Here is a 20,067-nt window from a genome sequence, read left to right as displayed (position 1 = left end):
TTCTGGGCCAGACATTTCCAGGAGGCTTCATGTTGCAAGGATATATTTGTAAATATCATCATAAATCAGATGTAAAGAGAATGAAGGTGATGCTGCACCCACACCTCAGCTCCCCTGTGCCAATCACCATTAATTGCCTCTGTCATTTTTAACCCATGTTTCGTGTGTGCCTGATGAATGGGCACCCACCCAGGGAGTACTTCACCAAGCATTAAACCAGAGCTGAGGCTCGTGTTAATTATAATTGGGCTATTTATAATAACACTAATATAATCATGATAGTGTAATAGGACTAATTAGAGTGGGGCCAATAATAAGAGGGGTCACAGTACAGCAGCCCCAGCGCATTAGGAAATCTGCAGCCAACTTCTTCAAAGGTTTCCCTGCACTTTCATCCTGCTCAAAGGTAATCCAGCATCTGAAAGGTGCTGCAGAGCTCTGCTTTTTCCCGAGCACCCAGGCTTGCGGCACGCCAACCATATGTCTGACTCTGCCTGCTAGCAGATTGCACCAAATATTTTCCTTTCTCATCGTGGCTGAGCAAACAAACACCATCTGCGGGACTCGTCGAGGGAAATCCTGGCCCCCTGCACACCAACAGGGTGGGACGGCAGCTATGCACATGCGCCACGTGGCTGTTGGTGCCTGCCCTGGACCTCTGCCCCCACCTGTGACAAATCAGGACCTTGCCTTCTGCGCTCAGATTCAAAGTAATGTATTACTGAAATGCTGGATCCCTTCAGAGGAGGCTGCCTAGCACTGAGCCGGGCTGTGGGACAGCATTTCAGTTTTAGTGGGTGCACGAAGGCAGGAAGGCACGTTTTTTGCTCCATCTACAGCTATTTCTTGATTTGTTAGATTTACCTATCCTGACAGGGGCTTTGGGCAATTTGAATCATGCCTGTGTTCTCCCTCGGCTGAAGTTTGCTGGCCCTTTTTTCTCCTTGGAGCCCAGGGGTCTGGGAGTGCAGCTGATGGGGTGCAGCGTGTTCCCTTCTCAAACCTTAATGCCTTTGGGAATGGAACTCCCAGGGGGGCCTTCTTCCTCCCACCTACTTTGCTTTCTATTCGAAACTCCTGTTTTCCTACCCTGCAGAGGGTGAGGAGAGGAAAAACCAGGTGGGTGATCTCAATTTCACAAAATCCCTTGCAGTTTTGACTGAGGTGAGGATTCACAGAGAGCTCCTGCTGATCGCTGGGCCATTGGACCCAGGTGCAAATTGCCTGTCACCTCGGGGACTTTGTCACTCACCCTTCTGCAGCACCAGCTCCACAGCACCTGCTCCAGTCAGATCTTCTATGAGTGGCTTCTGGGTTTAGCAATTCACATGGCGAGAGCAGAACCGATGAACCACAGGCGGCTGCTGCCTTTAATTAAAAATGCCATGTCTAACACCAGCAGATGTTCCTGCTGTTGAGCCTCGACTAATAATTTAACGCTGTGTAATGCAATGCTGACTGTGCTGCTTAGTCTGAAAGCCTAATAGACTTTTTTTTAATTATTGCTATTTCCTTCTGGGGATCAAATCCCTCAATATTAAAAATGTTAACATTTGCTTCTCTAACAGCTCTAACCAGTTCCTGCACCAAGTGATTTCCAGAGCCCCGTGTCTTTCAAGTCCACACTGCCATCCAGGAGGTTCAGAAGCTCATGGGCTTTGACTATGCACAACAACCACCCCTAGGGTGGCCTGGCGAGTGAGCTGAGCTCAGCCTGTGAAGGCTTTGATTCAGACATCTGAAGAAAGAGGGAATTCACAGTGCAAGGCTGCTTCTCCTGGAACGGTCTTCTGTTTTGATTCGTCGCCATGCAATGAGTCACACAGCGGTGGTCTACTTACTGAGAAGCGACAGGGTAACATTGTTAATGAGCAGAATATCAGGCAGTGGTGTCTTTCTATAGGAAGGTCTTTACGAGGTTCGCCACGCTTCAAAATGATGCAGGAAGATGGTGAAGGTGCCATCCTTTAACAAACAGAATACAAGGTAGCGGTGCATTTCGTATAGCAGTCTTTACCAGATAGGCCACGCTTCAAAATGACGTGGTAGGGTGGTGAGGATTCTACCAGTGACCTCCTTCAGCATCAGTTTTGCTCTGCAGCCCTGCGCTGTTGGAAATCCTACTATGTGCTCAGCACAGCCAGTACCACCGCTGTCTCGGTGTGTTCAAGTCACGTGTGCACCTTGCTCTGCTGCACACGACATCGGACCAATGCTGAAACCACTCTACGAGCTTTCTGTCACGCAGCAAACTCCTTTTAAAATGTGGGAGCTTTATAGTGCCAGGAATGGCTTTCCTCATACTTTAAATACTGCATAAACCAAATTTAGCAGTATATTTCTCCTCCCCGCCTCCCAGTTTCTGCATCATTTTTTTTTTTTTTTGCTCCTGACTGTCTGATTGCTTATAGTAATTCACTGCAGTGGAAGATATTTCTTAGATTTCCATGAGCACCCACTCCTTAACCTTTATAAAACTAGGACGAATGAATCACTGGTGACTTTTACATCTTTCTCGAACGCAAGTATTTGTTCGAGGCTGGCTGCCCAGGGCAGCACTTTGCCTTAGTTAAGCTTAGTTGTAAATGTTTGTAAATGCTCACACGATGTCTCAGCACAAAGGAGACCACGCTCACACTAGTGGATTTACCGAGACGGGCAATAACCGTATTTCAGCCAGGGGAAAGGCAGATGAAGTGCTTATCTGTTTTATTGTCCTATACAGTATATATCGGCACCTCATATTTTGCGAGCATAAATGCCACGTTGACTTAAGAGCACTATGGATCATGTGGTGTTTGTAATTTTGGCTCAAACGCTTTAAACCGCGTTCAAGTTGCAGCTGGGCAGCAGGTCCATTTGCCACCTTCTGGTACGAAGCACCAGGGGATCACAGAATCGTTAAGGTTGGACAAGAGCTCTAAGATCACCAAGTCCAACCCCAACCCATCCCCTTCATATGCAGCGATCACATCCCTCAGTGCCACATCTCCGTGGCTCTGGAACACCCCCAGGGACGGTGATAACACCACATCCCTTGAGCAGCTGTGCCACTGCTCCGCTGCTCTTTCTGAGAATAAATTGTTCCTAATATCCAACCTGAGCCTCCCCTGGAGCAACTTCAAGCCCAAATGCTGGGCGCTCATTTTTTGAAGCGCATGCAAAGAGCACAGCATCCTAGCAAGAGCGAGGAGGACGTTCAGCCTGTGAGCTGCTGATGTTTCATGGCTGTTACTGGTTATTCTGTGAGTTTATCCCGCTTTCAGAGGGCTGATGGAGCAGCTCCCTGTCCCAGCTGTGTCGCCTGCTATCCTTCCTTGACTGCACTGATATCACGAGCACACGGTGGGATGAGGCACCACCGGGGCTGACCTTGCATCGATGTTCTCCTCGCACCTACGGCTAATAGCAGCAGCAAAAGGCAACATTTAACCTTCTATAAAAAGCCATTCAGCCGAGCTGTTTCCCACAGCTTTCACCAGCCAAATCTGCCCGCTCCTCATCGCCGCTGTGATGAAGTTCCCTCACAGAACGGCCCGTTGCACCGAGATTTATGGCACGCTGCTGGAGCTTCTCAACGCGAAATGTCAGTAAAGCCCGTTACGTATCGCTTCTGGCACTTCTACTCTATCTTTTATTTGGCTTGGGAGTTATTTCTGCCTAAAAGTGATAAATTCCCGCTGGAGCCGCGTTATGTGCTCCAGTAATTACAGCGTGCAGGGGAGGTGCGGGCAGGTCCCCCACAGCAGCCGCTGTAGGAGCGGGAGTCAGGCCGAGCCGCGGGGCGTTGCCACAAAAACACCACAAAATCGATACAGGCGCGCTCCCAGCCCGCCGCCCGCCATTCCGCTCAGTCTCCACCCCCCCCTCCGTGAGCGGGGAGCGCCGCAGTCTGAGGGCGGGCTCCCCGTGTGCGCATGTGCGCGAACGGGCGCGCAGCGCTTGGCGCCTGCGCAGTGGTGGCGGGCGGGGAATTCGGAGTGGCGGCGGCGATGCGTGAGGCGCTGCGCGGCCGCTCGGGCAACACGCCGGCCCAGGGCGGCCAGCCCGGCCCCGTCGCCTCCATGGCGGGGCCGTGGGCGCACACCCGAGCAGCGCTGGAGGGGCTGGAGAGGGCGCTGAGCTGCTCCCTCTGGTAACGGCACCCCCTCCCATCCCCTCCCGCTTTTTTCCCCCGGGCTCTGCGAGCCGCCGCGTTACGCCTAACGCTTTGTTTCCTTCCTCTGCCCGCAGTGCCGGTGTGTTGCGGGAGCCCGTGTCTCTGGGGGGCTGCGAGCACGTCTTCTGTCTGTAAGTAGCTCTGAGGGTGGCCCGTGCTTCTCTCCGCTGGGCCTTGTGCTCCCGGGGGCTGTGCGGGCTGTGAGAGCCCCGTCAACCCAACCGTTGTGAGATTTCTGGGTGCTGGTATTTGTGCCGCACGGAGTCGCTAAATGGTTTGGGTTGGAGAGGACCTTAAAGAGCACTGAGCTCCAGTCTCCTGTTGTGGGCAGGGCTGCCACCCGCTGCCTAGGACTACGTCTCAGCTGGCCTTGGATACCTCCAGGGTTGGGGCACCCACAGCTCTCTGGGCAATGCCAGGGCCTCACTTCTCTCTGGGTCAGGAACTTTTTCCTGACATCTAACCTGAATTCCTGCTCTTTTAGTTTAAAGCTATTCCCCCCTGTCCTATTGCTATTAGATCATATTAAAAAGTTGCTTCCCTTGTTGCTCAGAGACTCCCTTCAGCCTCCCTAGCAGCCTGCAGTGAGGTCTCTTCAGAGCCTTCTCTTCTCCAAACTGAACAAGCCTTACTCCCTTAACTTTTCACAGGGGAGGTGCTCCAGTCCTTTGCTTATCTTCATGGCCCTCCTCTGGACCTGCTCCAGCAGCCCTACGTCCTTCTTGTGGTGAGGGCCTGAGATCTGGACATAGTACTTCAGGGGGGCCTTTAAAGGACAGAGTAGAGGGGGAGACTTATTACTGTGATTATAGCAGAGGAGAGGGTTGGCTGCTTCTAATTTCTGCTCATAAGCCAGTCTAGAGATACAACCTGTTAAAGCTGTAGTCGCTATGCCAATAATCACAGGATGGCCCAGGTTGGAAGGGGACCTCAATAATCATGAATCCCCAACCCCCTTGCCACAGGCAGGGCCACCAATTTCCCTATTTAATACTAGACCAGGCTGCCCAGGGCCTCATTCAACCTGGCCTTGAACACTTCCAGGACATCCACAACCTCCCTGGGCAGCCGTTCCAGTACCTCATCGCTCTCATAGTAAAGAACCTCCCTGGGACATCTAACCTAAATCTTCCCTTCCTTAACTTAAACCATTTCCCCTTGCCCTGCTGTTATCTACCCTTCCAAAGAATTGATAAATTAAATGTGTAGAAAGACTCGCTGCCTGTACTGACAACCTATTTACTCCTTTTCTTTAGCTTCACCTTTCTGCTGGAGCTTTCTACTGTAGGCCTGAATACTAAAACAGTAGCAAAAGATAATTTCTTGCTTTTGTAGAGCTGATGACCGGGCAGATGCTCTCAGTGTCTCTTCCCTGTGGAATGGATCTTAGTACAAACGATTCATTTTCATCTAGACACGTGGATGGTTGCCCAGTTTTGGCCTTTAATTGCTGTAGAAGGTTCTGCCTTCTGGAGCAATTCCTTGTTTCAATTCACTACCTGCCCACGCTGTACTTGGGGAAGTAAAATAAATTCCAGAAGCTTGCACAAGGTGCAAAAAGTATCTTCATATCTGTTTTATAAAGTGATTTTGTAGGGATAATGTGGATTGCTGGAGGGTAGCATGACAGTGGTTTAGTAAACATAATTACATTATTGGGTATCTGAGGCCTTGTGGTTTTAAATTGGATAATGCTGGCTTATTCTAGAGGATGAATTTCAAATCCACCGTTGAAAGAATTCCTTGGTTTTAGAAAAACTGCCAAAGCATCAGAAGATGGTGCGTGATGTGGTTTCCATTGATGAGGTTGGAAAGAGAAGCCAGTAAGATTCTTAAGGGTACCCCAGCAACTCTTCCATGCTGCTGAGAAAGCTTCTTTGCCATTATCCCAGCTGCAGTACCCAGTCGTTTCTCCTTTGTGTGTCCAACCTTTTAGTCATCCATTCGGTATCCTTTGATGGCTGGGTCTTGAATAGCAGCTGCTTTTTTACATTAATTTGATCACAAACAAACTTGGCAGGACATGGGTTGAACCTGTAGAAATTGGGACGTGAATCGTTTGTGATCCATTGCTAAAGAAATAACTTTTTTTAATATGCCTGGGAAAGGAGTGGGGTGGATGGTAAGTGCTGGCTTATAGTGCATTAAGTGAAATGAAATGTGTGAAAGTAATGAAATGCAGTCGTCAGGTAACACATAATGTAACTGGTTCTCTCTCAGCATGGAATTTATTATGAGCAGGAATATTTGTTAAGATTTGTTCCTGCAGTTTTGTCTGAGTAACTCTAAGTTAGCTGCAGTTACTGGCTGATGAGCGTAAAAAGCTAACAGCTTGAAGTAATTAGGAAATGTCATCGTATGAAAGTCCTGTTTCCTTTGCACTGCCTTTCGCAGACTTGGGATGCCGGAGGCCAGCTTTCCTGGAGAATGAGACCTGTGTGATTCTCATCTTTGCTCAAAGTGTTTTGTCTGTACCTGGGATACATCAGAGCCAAGAGCTGTATGTCAGTCTTTGTGGTTTGAGACACAGGGCCTCAATGTTGAGAATTTTTGTGCTCCGAGAAGACTGAATGAAGTGCAAAACACCAACACCTAGCAGCAGCTTCTACATTCTTGTCTTGATATTATCTGAAGGCATGGATGGTACTTGTGTGATGTTTAAGGGAAAGATGCCAGTGCAGTTCTGCAAATAGTTCTCATAATGAAATTGGTAGTTGTTAAGCTTCTGGCTGTATCACAGAACCCTAGAATGGCCTGCGTTAAAAGGAGCACAATGCTCATCTGGTTTCAACCCCCCTGCTATGTGCAGGGTCACCAACCAGCAGCCCAGGCTGCCCAGAGCCACATCCAGCCTGGCCTTGAATGCCTGCAGGGCTGGGGCATCCACAGCCTCCTTGGGCAACCTGTTCCATATTGGTGTTTACAGCCTACATGCATTGACTTTGATCTTCCTGTCCAGGTAACAGTGCTGTGGTATCACTTGCCTTCTGTTGCTCCAAATTTTTAATATGATCTGCTCATGTTTAATTTTGTACCTCTGCCTAGAGCTGTGCATCGTACATGGTGGCAAGATAGCAGAGACGTTGTTGAGATTAATTCAGTCTTGATTATGTGAAGTTAAAATATGTTTTGTAGAATAGATTGAAATTGAGAAGTTGCGCTGGATGATGGCAGTAGCAAATCATAAAGTCCCCCCATTGGACTAATGAATCTAAGATTTGAAGCTTGTGTCACGATAATAGTATTAGCAAGAAGCTACAAATGTTACATGACCTTCATGCAATAAACCTGTTTCTCCCCCATGTTATCTATTTATTGTTACCTAGAGACAAACAGCGATGGGACTTCAGCACACCTTGGAAATTTGGATCAAATTGTGGCTGTAGCAGTCATGTGATAACCATGACAGCACCCTGGCAAGGCTCTAGACTTAGCTTGCTTAATTATGGCTTGTCATACTGCCATGATAAATATGTCCTCTCCTGTGCTTGTGACTAGCTCATATTTGCTTCACAATAGTAGTTTGTCAGTGTTAAGGGAAGAGATTCTCTGTGAGCCTTTGGCTCTGGAAAGGCTATATGCAAGTACAGTAGATAACTTACACTGGGTAATAGATTTTTACTTTTGACTTTCAGATCTTGCATGGGCGACCATGTTGGCAAAGGGTGCCCGGTGTGCCACGTGCCAGCCTGGGTGCAAGACGTGCAGATAAACCGTCAGCTGGATGACATGGTCCAGCTCTGCAGCAAACTGCGGCGTCTCCTGGGTGCAGGCACCTCAGGTAAGAGCAAATATGGGCTTCTGACAGCCGTCGATTCCAGACTGCAGCGTTTCATCTTGTGTACTGTATAGAGAATGAGCAGTGCAGCTCTGTTTAAGATTCTGAAAAGCTGTTACAAACCATGTTTGGGAAACTTGATGTGAGGGGAGCTGTCTGTATGGATTGCTGGTTCTTCAAATCTGTTTTACGAAGAAATCTGCATGAGCGGGTTATCCATAATTCATTAGAATCTGTCTTTCAAAATTAGATGAAAGTAGGATGTATTCCCAAGGCTTATGGCAGTTAGTTGAACACACAGGGGCACAAGTTGTGGTGTCTTGTGCTCCTAAGGGAACACAAATGTGTAACATCCCACAGTACACACTTCCTTAGGAGGGTCTATTAAAGGATTAAGACATTATCATGCCCTTCAGTGATTTGCATGTCAAGGTATGCATGGTATCCCAGTAGTTTTCAGTTTGGGGTTTTTACACACAAAACTCTGCTCTCTGCCTAGGGAGAAAGGGGGGCAGGTCTTAATTCATTTATTTTATTCTGGTCCCTAACAGTGAGCTAGTTTTCTACAATGGGATTTTGTCCTTGTTGATTGTACAAGAAGATTGCAGAGTCTGTGCACTGGAAATTAACGTCTATCAAATTTCAGACTGATTGTCAAAGTAGGAAAAAATGAACTGAGTGTAGGTGAATGGGTGACTCTTCTGTAAGCCTGGAGAGGAGCCTCTTATGTAATACTGAGTTTTAGAAAACACTCATTTAGTTGTCAAATGCAGAAAAAGGAATTCTTGCTTCATTGTTGCTACTTAATACGTTTGTCTAAATAAAGGATCCTTTATCAAAGTCTGTGTTCACCTTCACGTTCATTAATGGGGCAGCTCCTTTTTGGCATCAAAATACACTGATTGGATGAGACTGGAAGCCTGTTGTCCATCTGCTAAGCAATATCTTCTCTATAAATCAAGAAATCTTCTGGAGCATAGGGAGTTCTAGGTGATGGCTTATGTGCAATGTCAGGGAAACGTCTTGGTGGTGAAGCCTTGTTAAAACCTAGCTGGAGGAGAATCTCTGGGAGGAGGCACTTGTGCTGTAACCAAACTGTTTAACATGCAGCTGGTTACAGTTATTGATACGGCTTGAACGTTCTGCAGATCTTAGAGATGGCGTGACTCTTACAGAATGGTGTGAACTTTCACTGTGCTAGAAGTTGGATACTAGATGTAATGCCGTAGCACTTCTAAAATGAGGTTTGTGTGGTGTGGCTTAGCCATAGAATAAGTGAGGTTCTTATTTGTTGTGTTTGGACTTTAAAGCAGGCTTTAGGTGAATGCTTACAAGAGTGTTCTGTTTGAAGCTGAAATTATGAACTAATGGAAGCTTGCTTTCCATCACACCTCGTCTTTGCTCTGTGAAGCATCAGAGGTCTTGCAGATGTTACGTAATGATGTGAAGGGAAAAAAATCTGAGCTCATTGTGATGAAAGATTTGGATACCGATGTGAGTGAGCACGCTTCTAACGGAGATGTCTCATGCTATGGGAGATCGTAGCTCCAGATTTTTGAGAACACATCCTTCAGGATGCTTTGTCATTCTTATTTCTGGCAAATCTGTCACTTCTGGTAGACATTTGTCTTGAAGTTAATATATACAAAGTGAAATGTTTGAGTTTGGAAAATTGAGCTCTTGTTTAGAAGTTGCTTTCATGTTCTTCAGGCGCTACTTCTGCCCCGTCAACAATGTTTTCTTCTCCTTCTGTTAGAAGGTCAGCAATCATGTTCCTATGGAGCAAAGGAAAAGAAGCAGAAGAAAAAGCAGTTGAAATGGGAATTGTTTCGTACATCTGTTTTTGAATATCTGAAAAGGTTAAAGTTGAAGCCCTGAAGTTCCACGGTGCTCAGGAGGAGGGATCTTGCCTGCTAGTCCTCTGGGATAAAGGACAGCTTTCTGCACAGCTGTGTTTGTTCTAAGAAACTGTAGCAGATAATTCAGGGAAGATTGCACAAAACAAATTATCCTTCTCTTTTAATTTAAAGGGAAGCGCAGCGGATGACAGTAAAGAATAATATGAGGGATGTGACCGGCGAGGACTGGCAAATAGCTTGCATTTCCTATTCACATTCTGTAGGTTAGCAAAAGCTGAGTCTCAAACTGAATTCATTAGAGATATTGCATCCTTCTCACTGCCCACTGTTGGAGATTTACAAGGATAATGGGAATCTGGCTGGCTGGTTTCATAGATGGAATATTTGTGCAACACTCTTCAGTTCTTATGCCATTACTCTTTAGTGTTGCCAACTCCAAGACCTCTTGAGAATTGTGGTTGATGGATTAACAGGCTCAATAGGGGCCAGTTTAGCAGAAGCCACTGAGATACGTCAAGACTAGCTTAAAAAAAGAAAGGTGGCATCCTTGGAAAGAACAAAAGATTTTCTGGGCTTTTGCTGGTGGTCTTACAGGTGAAAAAATAGCTGCCAGAATTGGTCTCTCTTCTGTTTATTATATTAATTTTTTTTTTTTCCAGTTGAGCAAGAATGACAGTAGTGAAGTTTTGGTGCTGCTAAACAGCACAGAAGATGGACAGGAAAAAAGAGAATGTTTCTTGTGTGTGCACCTAGATGTTTGAAGCACTGACTCAGAGGCATGGACCAAGGCTGAGAAACTTGCTACAGACCCCAGTCCATGCAGGGCACTTACGTTAACTCTATTTTGTGCCTTTGTTGTGGAGCAAATATTTGTTGAATACACTTCAAATCTAGTGGCTTTGGGAGCCCTATTTAAGATCATGACTTTCGTATTAGAAAGGTTTCAGTCGAAGCACTGTTCTCTTCCTCTTGACACGGGGCCTTGGACTCGACAATCTCTAGAGGTCCTTTCCAACCCCTACAATTCTGTGATCCTGTGACTGGAGAGGAGAGGCTTACACTAGATTGGAAGCATTCCATGGTGAATGTCATGAAGTAGTTTAAGACATTATCACCTCAGTGGATGAGAAATGTTTCAATCTTCCAGCTTCATTTCAGAGCTGGCCAAATATAAACAAATTTGTGTCACTTCGTGTTGAAACAGACATGGATGTGCAAGAGATTAGCCACAGCATAGCAACTCCAACTAGTGAGTCTGCAATAGCATGCACTGTCCAAAGTCACCTTCAACTTACATACTTCCAAAAAACATGGTGTTGTCTTAATGGCTGGTTTTAGCAGAGGGTGAAGCTCGGTGGTGGGTTTGTTCTCTCTCATGCTTTTGTTTGTTTTGTTCAAGTTCAGTTTTTTTCTCTAGAGAAGTTTCTTACTTCACATGAAAAATAACTTGAATGGAATGCGTGTAGACAAGAACCCTGCAGGCAAAAATGCGTGTAGTCAGTTGCATCAACATCAGATAAAGGAGTAATCTTTCAATCTGGGGTTACTTATCAGACCAAGTTCCAAATCAGAAGCTTTTTCATCTGGCCGGTGAGGTGTAAGATTGCCTTATTTTACAGAACTAAGGATGGGTTTGGTTAAAGCCTCCAACGTGTGGATTATCACTTCCACATTTTGAGGACATCTCCATACTGTCTAGCAGAGAGAGATCATAGCATCTTTCTCCTGAGAGTATGGCTGTTTCTGTATCAGCTAATGGTGAGTATTAAGCAGCCTAATTCCACTTCTGGCTTTCATAGGGTAGAAATGTCCCCATCTCCTGTAAAAAGAAGAAAGAAGCTGTTAGTTCTTGGATTATTTTCACTTTCTTATCTACCATCCCGTAGGATTTACAAGGCTTTCTCCCCCCACCCCACTGTTTTTGATTCCCTTTCCAAGCATAGCTTATTAGTTGCATTTGCTCTACAATATAAAATCACTAGCATTACGGTGGGTAATTAGTAAGAACTTGTTGAATTGTGTACAAAGTGTGTAGCTGCAAGAGATGAAGATGGATGATTGACAGTAATGCTCTTGACAATGACTTTCCAAATACTACAGATGTTTGTGTGATATTCTTTGAAAGCATCATCATAAATGATCCCAGCAGTCACTTGGAGGTGATTTTACCTTATTCTTTGTAGTGTAATCTGCTTCACAAAGCATTTCATCCCCAACCCTTCTCTTTCTCACACAAAGCTTAAGCTTTGCAGGCATTAGTCAAATTTTCACAGGTTTGTCTTGATATTGGTGGGCAGTAGGAGAAATTAACTTTTGATTGGTCTTGATAGCATCACAGGTCAGTTTCCCAGCTTTCTATTGTGGAGGGGGGGAATGTTGATCTGTTGTAACAGATTGTATTACATTTCATGTATGCTGTGACATTTTTCTTAATAGCTAAAACCGAGTTTTTTTGAATAGCTGGAATTTCTCCCCTTTTCTCCTGTGCTGAATACTTAACTTGCAAAATAATCATTCTTCAGTGAAGGCTCTAATGTTGCACAGATGGTACCAAAGCACTTCCCTTTGATTTTTAATAAGGGACTAGTTTGTCAAAGAGATTTCTCAACTTCTGTTCTGAAACCCATAATAGAGAATAATTTGAAAGGCACACAATGTGCATCATTATAGTCCTTTGATGCAGATTAATGATAGCTAAACTACATATTCTAATTGCTTCTTTTTTTTCCCCTGCTCTAGTCTGTTATTGCACTACAGCAAAACTTGGAACCGTGGCACTCCAGTTGTATCTACCATTATTTTTGTCTACTCTCAGTCCTTTTTTTAAACACTCAAGAAATTGAATTCTATTAAATGTCAGCGTTAAGAAACTTGTGTTTATTATGTGCCAAGAGCCTAATTTAGAAAGCGTTCAGATAATCTTGTGTATGTTGATACAGTATTTAGTACATAAGCAACGGAGAGTAAATATATTACTTTTATGGTAGGCTCTTTCTAACACTGCTATTGTGGATAATCTTTGCACTAATATAAATGTTTAAAATCTGGAATTAATAAGTCATGCTTCTCTGATTTACCTTGTCTTAATGAATCTTTTAAAAAAATAAAGCTTGCATGTATTAATAAACCAATTACATCTTAATCATACACAGTCACTTTTCCATTCCTGTTGAGATGAAGGCTCTGAGAATTGGCTTCCAACTTCAAGACAGGAAAGAATTTCTTTGGATTGATTTATTTTTATTTTTTTTTTCTAAGAGCAGTTTTCTCTGAAGGTAGTTTGACTGAATGTACTTTGCTACCAGGTAATTCCCTCTTTATATAAATGAACATTTGCATAGTAAACTGCAACTACTTCCTTTCAGCTTCTAAGCACTGTCTTTTCTCTCTCTGTCCCAGCTCTGAGTCCATTAAAGGAAGAGATTTTCAGGGAGGATAGAAGTGCCACTTGTCCCTATTATTTATACTCCCTGCCTTGTGAACTTCAGAAACAGATGAGAGGGAAGCAGAACTTGAGAACAGCGTTTCTTAGCAGTTGCTGTGCAGAGCTGTTCAGGTAAAGCTGACGGTTGCTACGGAACATTCTGACAAATGGAGTTTGTGAAGAGTGGCCAAAGGGCACCTACCACCAGAGCCAAGCTGCAGGAGCTTCCCTGGGTTTGCATGGCTGGCCTCTGGGTGTGTGAAGGGAATTTTTCATAGTCTGCCTGGCATTTTGATCTCTTTCTGTGAATGCCTCCTCTGTTCAAAAACGTGCTCTTTGACATGTGAAGTAGTCAAAGTGAGGAAAAATAATCACAGGAAAGCATTTATTTAGTGTGTTTTCAGCAGGTGTTCACTAGCCTGACTACTGAGTCCCTGATGAGCAACCAGTAATGAACAGATTCGTTGAAAAACTCTTGTGGTGAATTTTTCACAAGCTCTCTTGCTGCCAGAAGTGGTATATGGAGAGCTTCCAGTGTAAATACTTAATTGTGTTACACTGCTTTAGATCCTGCTTCTGAAGGGCAGTGCCTTTGATTGCATTTGTCACTTGGGCTTTAAAGTCTTCCTGTGCTGTACACATCAAAAAGGATTCTGTCTGTCACAAAATTGTTGGACAAATTACTTTTGCAAGCTGATTTCATTCTTGCTCTTTACTTGGAGATGGCTGGTAGTTCTAGCAAGGCAAATATTTTAGAAGGGAATCTTGTTGTGTAAACAACGAAGGCAAGACAAATAGTAACTCTTACATTTTGCATCTGTTTTGCAATCAAGTTTTTTTTCTGAAGATGTTATTGTCAAAATGAAATTGGGTATTATGTTTTCCTGAAGGCTAGCTTGTTGTGAGATTTGAGCCTCAAATTCAATCCTTTTATCCTGTTTGTACCAAGCCCAACCCTAACAGAGAGCCAAATAGCTGCAGTTCTGTACTTGGTAATTATCTTGCTGGTATGGCATAGCTTTTACTAAATAAGTAAATGATTGATTAGCTAGCCTCAAGCTGTATTCTTAAATACTTTTGTCTGATGCCTTAGATCATCCAGCTAAATCTCCTCGTACCTAGGAGTCTCTTTTCATTTGAGGGGTAAGTAGGGTAGTTTAAATCAAAACTAAGGAAATGTTCAACCTTGAAATGCTCTTTTAAAAGAGACACGATACTCGACTGCTAAATGTACAGCTTTAAGTGAAATAATCATGAAGATATTTTGTGTAAGGGATTGGGAATACTTCGTATGGTAGCTGAGTTCATCTCAGTTTGTTGTAAAAAACCTGCTTGTGGTTATGTCCATAGAAAAATAAGAGAAAGGATGGGTAAGACAAATTGTCCTTAGAAAGTTAACACACTAAAGGTAGTATGTTGTTGCATTCACTGTCTGTCTCACTTTCAATAACTAAGACTTTGTATAATTGGTTTTTCTTATGTAATTTTTCTTTTTTTGAAGAAAAACAGCACACTGATCTTGTTTAAGAAAAACAAAAGCATCCTATCTGCCTTCGTAGGCAAAATGAATATTGGTTCCGTGATCCCAATTGTTAACACATCAGTAGGACTTCTGTGAATGGCAATGTAGTTCTGGGAGCTTGGAGGTAATGGAGAGAAGGAGATGTGCTGTTGTTTCAGTGTCCTTAGTGTGCCACGTTTACTTCACAGGACTTACCTGAGGAACCTAAACCAAGTTAGATTTCCAGAGAGGAATCTGTGATCTGTTTGAGTCTCTTGGATTGAAAGAGTTGTTAAATTAAATTAATATTTAACTTAGAGGTCACTTAATGCTCTTTATTTTTTTTTTAAACCAGTGAGGAGACTTTATAGCCCCTGTTCTCAGCTGTTGTTCCCTGTACAGGATATTCCTCTGTCATTTTGGTTATTGATTTGTATTTTGCTGCACAGTGTGAATTATAAAATTGCTCCATTGCACATTTTTAGAGATGTTTTTGAGATGATCAAAGCATTCCTTGCAGTTATTTACTACCAAGGGTTAGGGGATCAGATAACAGGATACAATTACTTGTAGATTTTGTATGTCCCTCTGACTCATCTGCTGTATCTGTGGAATTAATCAACATTTGTCAGAAATATTTAACGTTCTTATAAGCATTTTATTTTTGATTCCTTGCAGTAACTCTTTGCATTTTTCCTCAGATAAACTGTAATATTGCTTCAGGAAATCGTTCTGTACTGGTATCTGTGCACAGGCTACTTTGGTAGACCTGTTTCCAAGGAAAACTCTGTGAGAAATACTTTTTCTCCTTTATATAACCTGGTCAGAAATAGTGTGTGTGCTGCTTTGTTAACCCAGGGAGCTAAGGAACTGTGTCAACCTGGGTGTTTGCTTGCCTAGCAAGGCAAGTGGTTATGGTGCTCTTCTGAAGAGAACTCTCTGAATTATCTTTCTTCTTCCCTTTCTTACCTAGATTCAACAGAATCTACATCTACACCAATGTGCTCGAACTTAGGAGAAAGCAGTAAGAAGGGGCAAATAAAAATGTGGTTGAGCCCAAGAAGTAGGAAGATTCGATGTGTCGTGAACAAGAATCAGCCCAAGCCTAAAAGTAATGACCCTTGTCAAGACCCGTCTTCAGTTTATCATTTCTTTCCTTCCCCTGTTCATGAGAAGCCCTCCAAACCAACAAAAAAGCAAACCCAGAGGCAGAGTAAGAAGATGAAGAAAAAACGCCTAGCAGACGTGAACAAAGTGTGGGGTTTAGAGAAGCCTGAGCAAAAAGGAGGGGTTGAGGAGAAGGCTTCCAAGGAAAAGCGTGTGACCATTTGCAGTGAGCCTCTAGTCCTGTGCACTCCGGAAGCAGATAGCCCCAAAGAGGCACTTCAACAGGAACCTGTAAAGGAAGCTGACTCTACCAGAAACTTGGAAGAAGTGGAAGTAACTCCAGAGGTGAAATCCTCAAAGGAGGAGGATAATGATGAGGCTGTCTGTCCTGAACGAGTCAACAAGGAAAAAAACTGTGCTGCAGAGAAATTGCCATCAATAGAAAGCGAAGCAATGCCTTTGAAACGTGGAAGGGAGCAATCAAAACTTCCAGATACTTCTCAGTCTAAAAGACGAAGAAGTGAGAGGAACCTTAACAGGAATTCAGGCAGTCAGACTTCTTGCTCAGAGGACTTGTCTCAGGATTGCCTTATCCCCCAAGTGACCGAACCCAAGACACCTGTTCAGGTCTGTGGCAGTGTAATGAAGACGAGAAGCTCTGCAGCAAGAAGTGCTCCTTCACTTCCAGAATCTCCCTCCACTCCATCTGCTTTGAAGGCTTGTAATCAAGTAGGACCACCAGAGAGTCCTTCTGTGTTCAAGTCCCCTGCTAGTAACACAATTGCAAGAAGAAATTTCAAAGGGGAGACTTTGCTTCATATTGCTTCCATCAAGGTAGGACTGTTATCTTCTATTTTACGTTTAAACAGGTTTAAAAAGGCAACATTGTATTTAAAATATCCTGAAAACCACTTCAGCAGGTTCTGATTTCGGCAGCAGCGTTTATAATATGGTCTTCCTCCTCTGTGTTTAGTGAGTACTTTCCAACTTGTTTCTTTGACTTCATAAAGAAACAACTATTGGAGTCATCAAAGATGCTTATTATTAAGAATCTTAGTGTATTTTACAGTGTCGCTCACACTTGTGGGTTCTGAGGAGTGATAACCATTCCAAAGTTTAGGCCTTGTCTGCTGGAAATTCTCTGACTTGCTGTAAGGAGTTGATTCAGGTTTTTCACATCTCATGGAGCGATCTTGATCAGTTTAACTTGACCTGGTAATTGCCAGGATGAGATCTTAATTTCTTGCATAAAGATGACTGCAATTTGAGGTAAGTATCTTGTAACCTTTAGGATCTCCATCTGATGCTGACCAAACATTGCACCCTGGGATGTGTGCTGAGCCCCCTCTGAGTGGTGCTGTCCTTACAGTGGAGGAGGGAGCATGAGGACAGAGTTGAGATGTAAAAAAATTGTATGTAAAAGGAGACTTTTACATACAATAACGCCTACCACTCATCTGGCTGCTACTGTGCTACCAATTTCTTCTGTGCTAAAACTCCATGGCCTTTGCTCTTTGCAAAAGTTAGCCTTGTAGAAGCTACCTGCAGATGGGATAAGTTGAAAACTTGCAGTCAGGCTCATCAAGTGTGTTATAATAGCAGCTCCTCTCTGCGAGGGCATTACAAAGAGTTTATACCTTAGCAATTTAAATGTTCTTTGTGCTAAATCATAATGTAGAAATGCCGTGTTGTTAATCAGCTGCCTCTGCGGGTAGAATTGATTCAGCTGGAAGCACCCTGACATTTATACTGCACTTCTATTTGACAAGACAAAGGCTGTTCTTGATAAATAACTGTGTCCTCTTTCATAGGCATCCTAATAAGCCACTCCTGCTGCATGTGAGACCTCTTTAAGTGGAAGTGGCAGCAGAGCTAAGTTCACATCTCTTACTTGATGCCATTAATACTGAATTAGGAAAGAGAAAATGAGATGTTGTCCTCACAGGACTCAAGAGCTTTAAGGGATTGATCTTGTTTCTTCTCTTCGTAACTCCTCTTTATTAAAACACGTGGTTACAAATTATCCTTCCATGATTTTCTGGGACTTTCTGAAGAACAGTATTGTGACTCATTCTAAAAATTGATCTACCTTGATGAGTGTTGACACGGTTGTGGTTTCCGTGCCTGATGCTTCTTTGGAACACAAGTACTTCATCCAAGAAAAGAGCATCAGTATGGTGTATTGTGAGATTTGAAGTGAAAACTGATATGCCAATAAGGTGGCTTTCCATTGCAGAGCATTTTGAAGATGAACAAAAAGAGGATATCTGGTGCTACAGACACAAGAATAAACGTGTTGCAGCTGTCCAGAGTTGGTAGTATTGCTTGTCAGCATTGGTACAGCATTAGCTGAGAAAAAACGGGTAGGGCTACTGTAGGGACACTCCAGCTGTAGCATAGGCAGTGCAGTAGTCAGGCACCTTAATGCCTTGTCAGTCCTGTGTGTGAATCCATTTTGATTAATGTTTTAATAATCATTGAGCAGGGTGGGAAGCGACTTCCATTCTTTATTGGTTCTGCTGTGTGGAAAAAAAAACAACCCAATCCCTTTGATTCTGTCTGTATTGCAATGGCTAGATAGGGTTTGGGGATGGTTCCAAAGTTGCCACACTGATAAATATAGTTAAAATAAGGCAAGGAGAGTGGCCTTTTTCCTTGTGGTTTACTTTTTATCTATGTCCAGCTAGTTAACTCTGAAGAAACTGTTTAACTGTCTCTGAACCACAGCTCTTTATCTGTAGAGGGAGATATGGATTATTTTTCATTTGGATTTGATTTCTTGAGGTCCCTTCCAACCCCTGTGATTCTCTGATTTGTGGTATTCTTTCTCTTTTTACATCACTACTGTAGATGTGTTGGGACGTTCATGAGAAGCTGCTGCATCACCTGGCAGCCAGTATTTGTCATGGCAAAGTGGGTTAAGAACAAGTTGCTCAAGCCAGGGTGGTGTGGAGACTTAATCTTTCCAGTGAACCCTTGTTGATGTGTTTTACTATCTCTGCAAAACAGTGAACAAGTAATTGTGATTCATTGCCATGAATCTGTTGGGAGCCTCCAGCCATTGCAAGAAAACATTGCGTTCAGGCATCAGTATAAGCTGTGTCATTCTAGCTTACTATTTGTAGGAACCTTGCTGTACTTTGTAACAAATGGCAGATGTGTTCTCAAATAAGTTGGTCTTGAAAATATTTGGTTGCATGCTGTATCTGTATTCCCACTGTGCTTCTAAAAAAATCCCTGCCAGATTGTTGGTTTCTGGAAGTGTTTTTCTTCCAGTGTTGTGTTACAGGTGAATATTTCATGTTTCTGCAGCTTGCAATGTTTTTCCATGTGTGTAATGAGAAAGTCTTGGAGCTGCCACCCTCTCCCAAGTGAAACAAAGTTTCCTGGGATTTCATTAATTATAAAAAATATCTGTTATTTTCATTATCTGTTAGGGTTTAATACTCTGGATGTAATGAAAGCTAATTGACTTCCAGTTTTTTCTTATTTAAAATAGATAATGAACAACATTACGAGGCATTAAAATTAAGTGTATTGTTCTGTTTTGAATGATTCTGAGGGGTTGTTCCCTTTTAGTACTTCCACTCTGGTGATAAACTGAGTGTAATCAGAATTGCTCTCGAGAAAGATTCTAGAATGGATGAACTTAATGCTGAGTTGCAGTAATAAATGAAAATAAATGCAGCTCTTCCCTCAGCAGACGGCAGTCGTGTTTATCTTCCTCCATAGTCATTAAAGCTAAAACTTCCACTTAGTCAAGATACAAAACGTGCTCTTCTGCACTCCAGATACTCTGACCTGGTGGGAAATTGCCCCTTCAACAGCCCATCTGAATAATCATAGAATCACCAAGGTTGGAAAAGACCTAAAAGCTCATCCAGTCCAACCGTTCACCTATTCCCAATAGCTCCTACTAAACCATGTCCCTCAACACAACATCCAGCCTTTCCTTGAACACCCCCAGGGTCAGTGACTCCACCACCTCCCTGGGCATCCATTCCAGTGCCTGACCACCCTTTCTGAAAAGTAATACTTCCTCATGTCCAGCCTGAATCTCCCCTGCCGTAGCTTGAAGCCATTCCCCCTGGTCCTATCACTAATGACACAAGAGAAGAGGCCGACCCCCAGCTCACTACAACCTCCCTTCAGGAAGTTATAGAGAGCAATGAGGTCTCCCCTGAGCCTCCTCTTCTCCAGGCTGAACATTCCCAGCTCCTTCAGCTTCTCCTCATCAGC

At 43.6% G+C, this 20,067-nt stretch overlaps 1 protein-coding gene across 4 annotated transcripts in view; it reads left to right on the top strand.

Annotated features, from left to right (window-relative positions):
• The first annotated feature begins 3,880 nt into the window (after positions 1 to 3,880).
• The window catches only part of BARD1 (BRCA1 associated RING domain 1), a 43,290-nt gene continuing 27,103 nt past the window's right edge, over positions 3,881 to 20,067 (top strand). Inside the window, exons 1-4 of one of the 4 annotated variants that reach the window (XM_052675101.1) lie at positions 3,881 to 4,135; positions 4,234 to 4,290; positions 7,795 to 7,940; positions 15,695 to 16,662. In XM_052675101.1, coding sequence (XP_052531061.1) covers positions 3,918 to 4,135; positions 4,234 to 4,290; positions 7,795 to 7,940; positions 15,695 to 16,662 — 1,389 coding nt within the window. In that variant the 5' untranslated portion in view covers positions 3,881 to 3,917. Of the gene's footprint in view, positions 4,136 to 4,233; positions 4,291 to 7,794; positions 7,941 to 13,287; positions 13,353 to 14,294; positions 14,364 to 15,694; positions 16,663 to 20,067 lie in introns of those variants that run through there. The other 3 variants (XM_052675102.1, XM_052675103.1, XM_052675104.1) reach the window with 3 other exon arrangements.

The sequence above is a fragment of the Tympanuchus pallidicinctus genome, unplaced genomic scaffold (genome assembly GCF_026119805.1).
Source record: "Tympanuchus pallidicinctus isolate F22 unplaced genomic scaffold, pur_lepc_1.0 scaffold15, whole genome shotgun sequence".
NCBI lineage: Eukaryota > Metazoa > Chordata > Aves > Galliformes > Phasianidae > Tympanuchus > Tympanuchus pallidicinctus.
The sequence above is the reverse complement of the archived record's forward strand: the minus strand, read 5'-3'. Positions and strand labels throughout refer to the sequence as shown.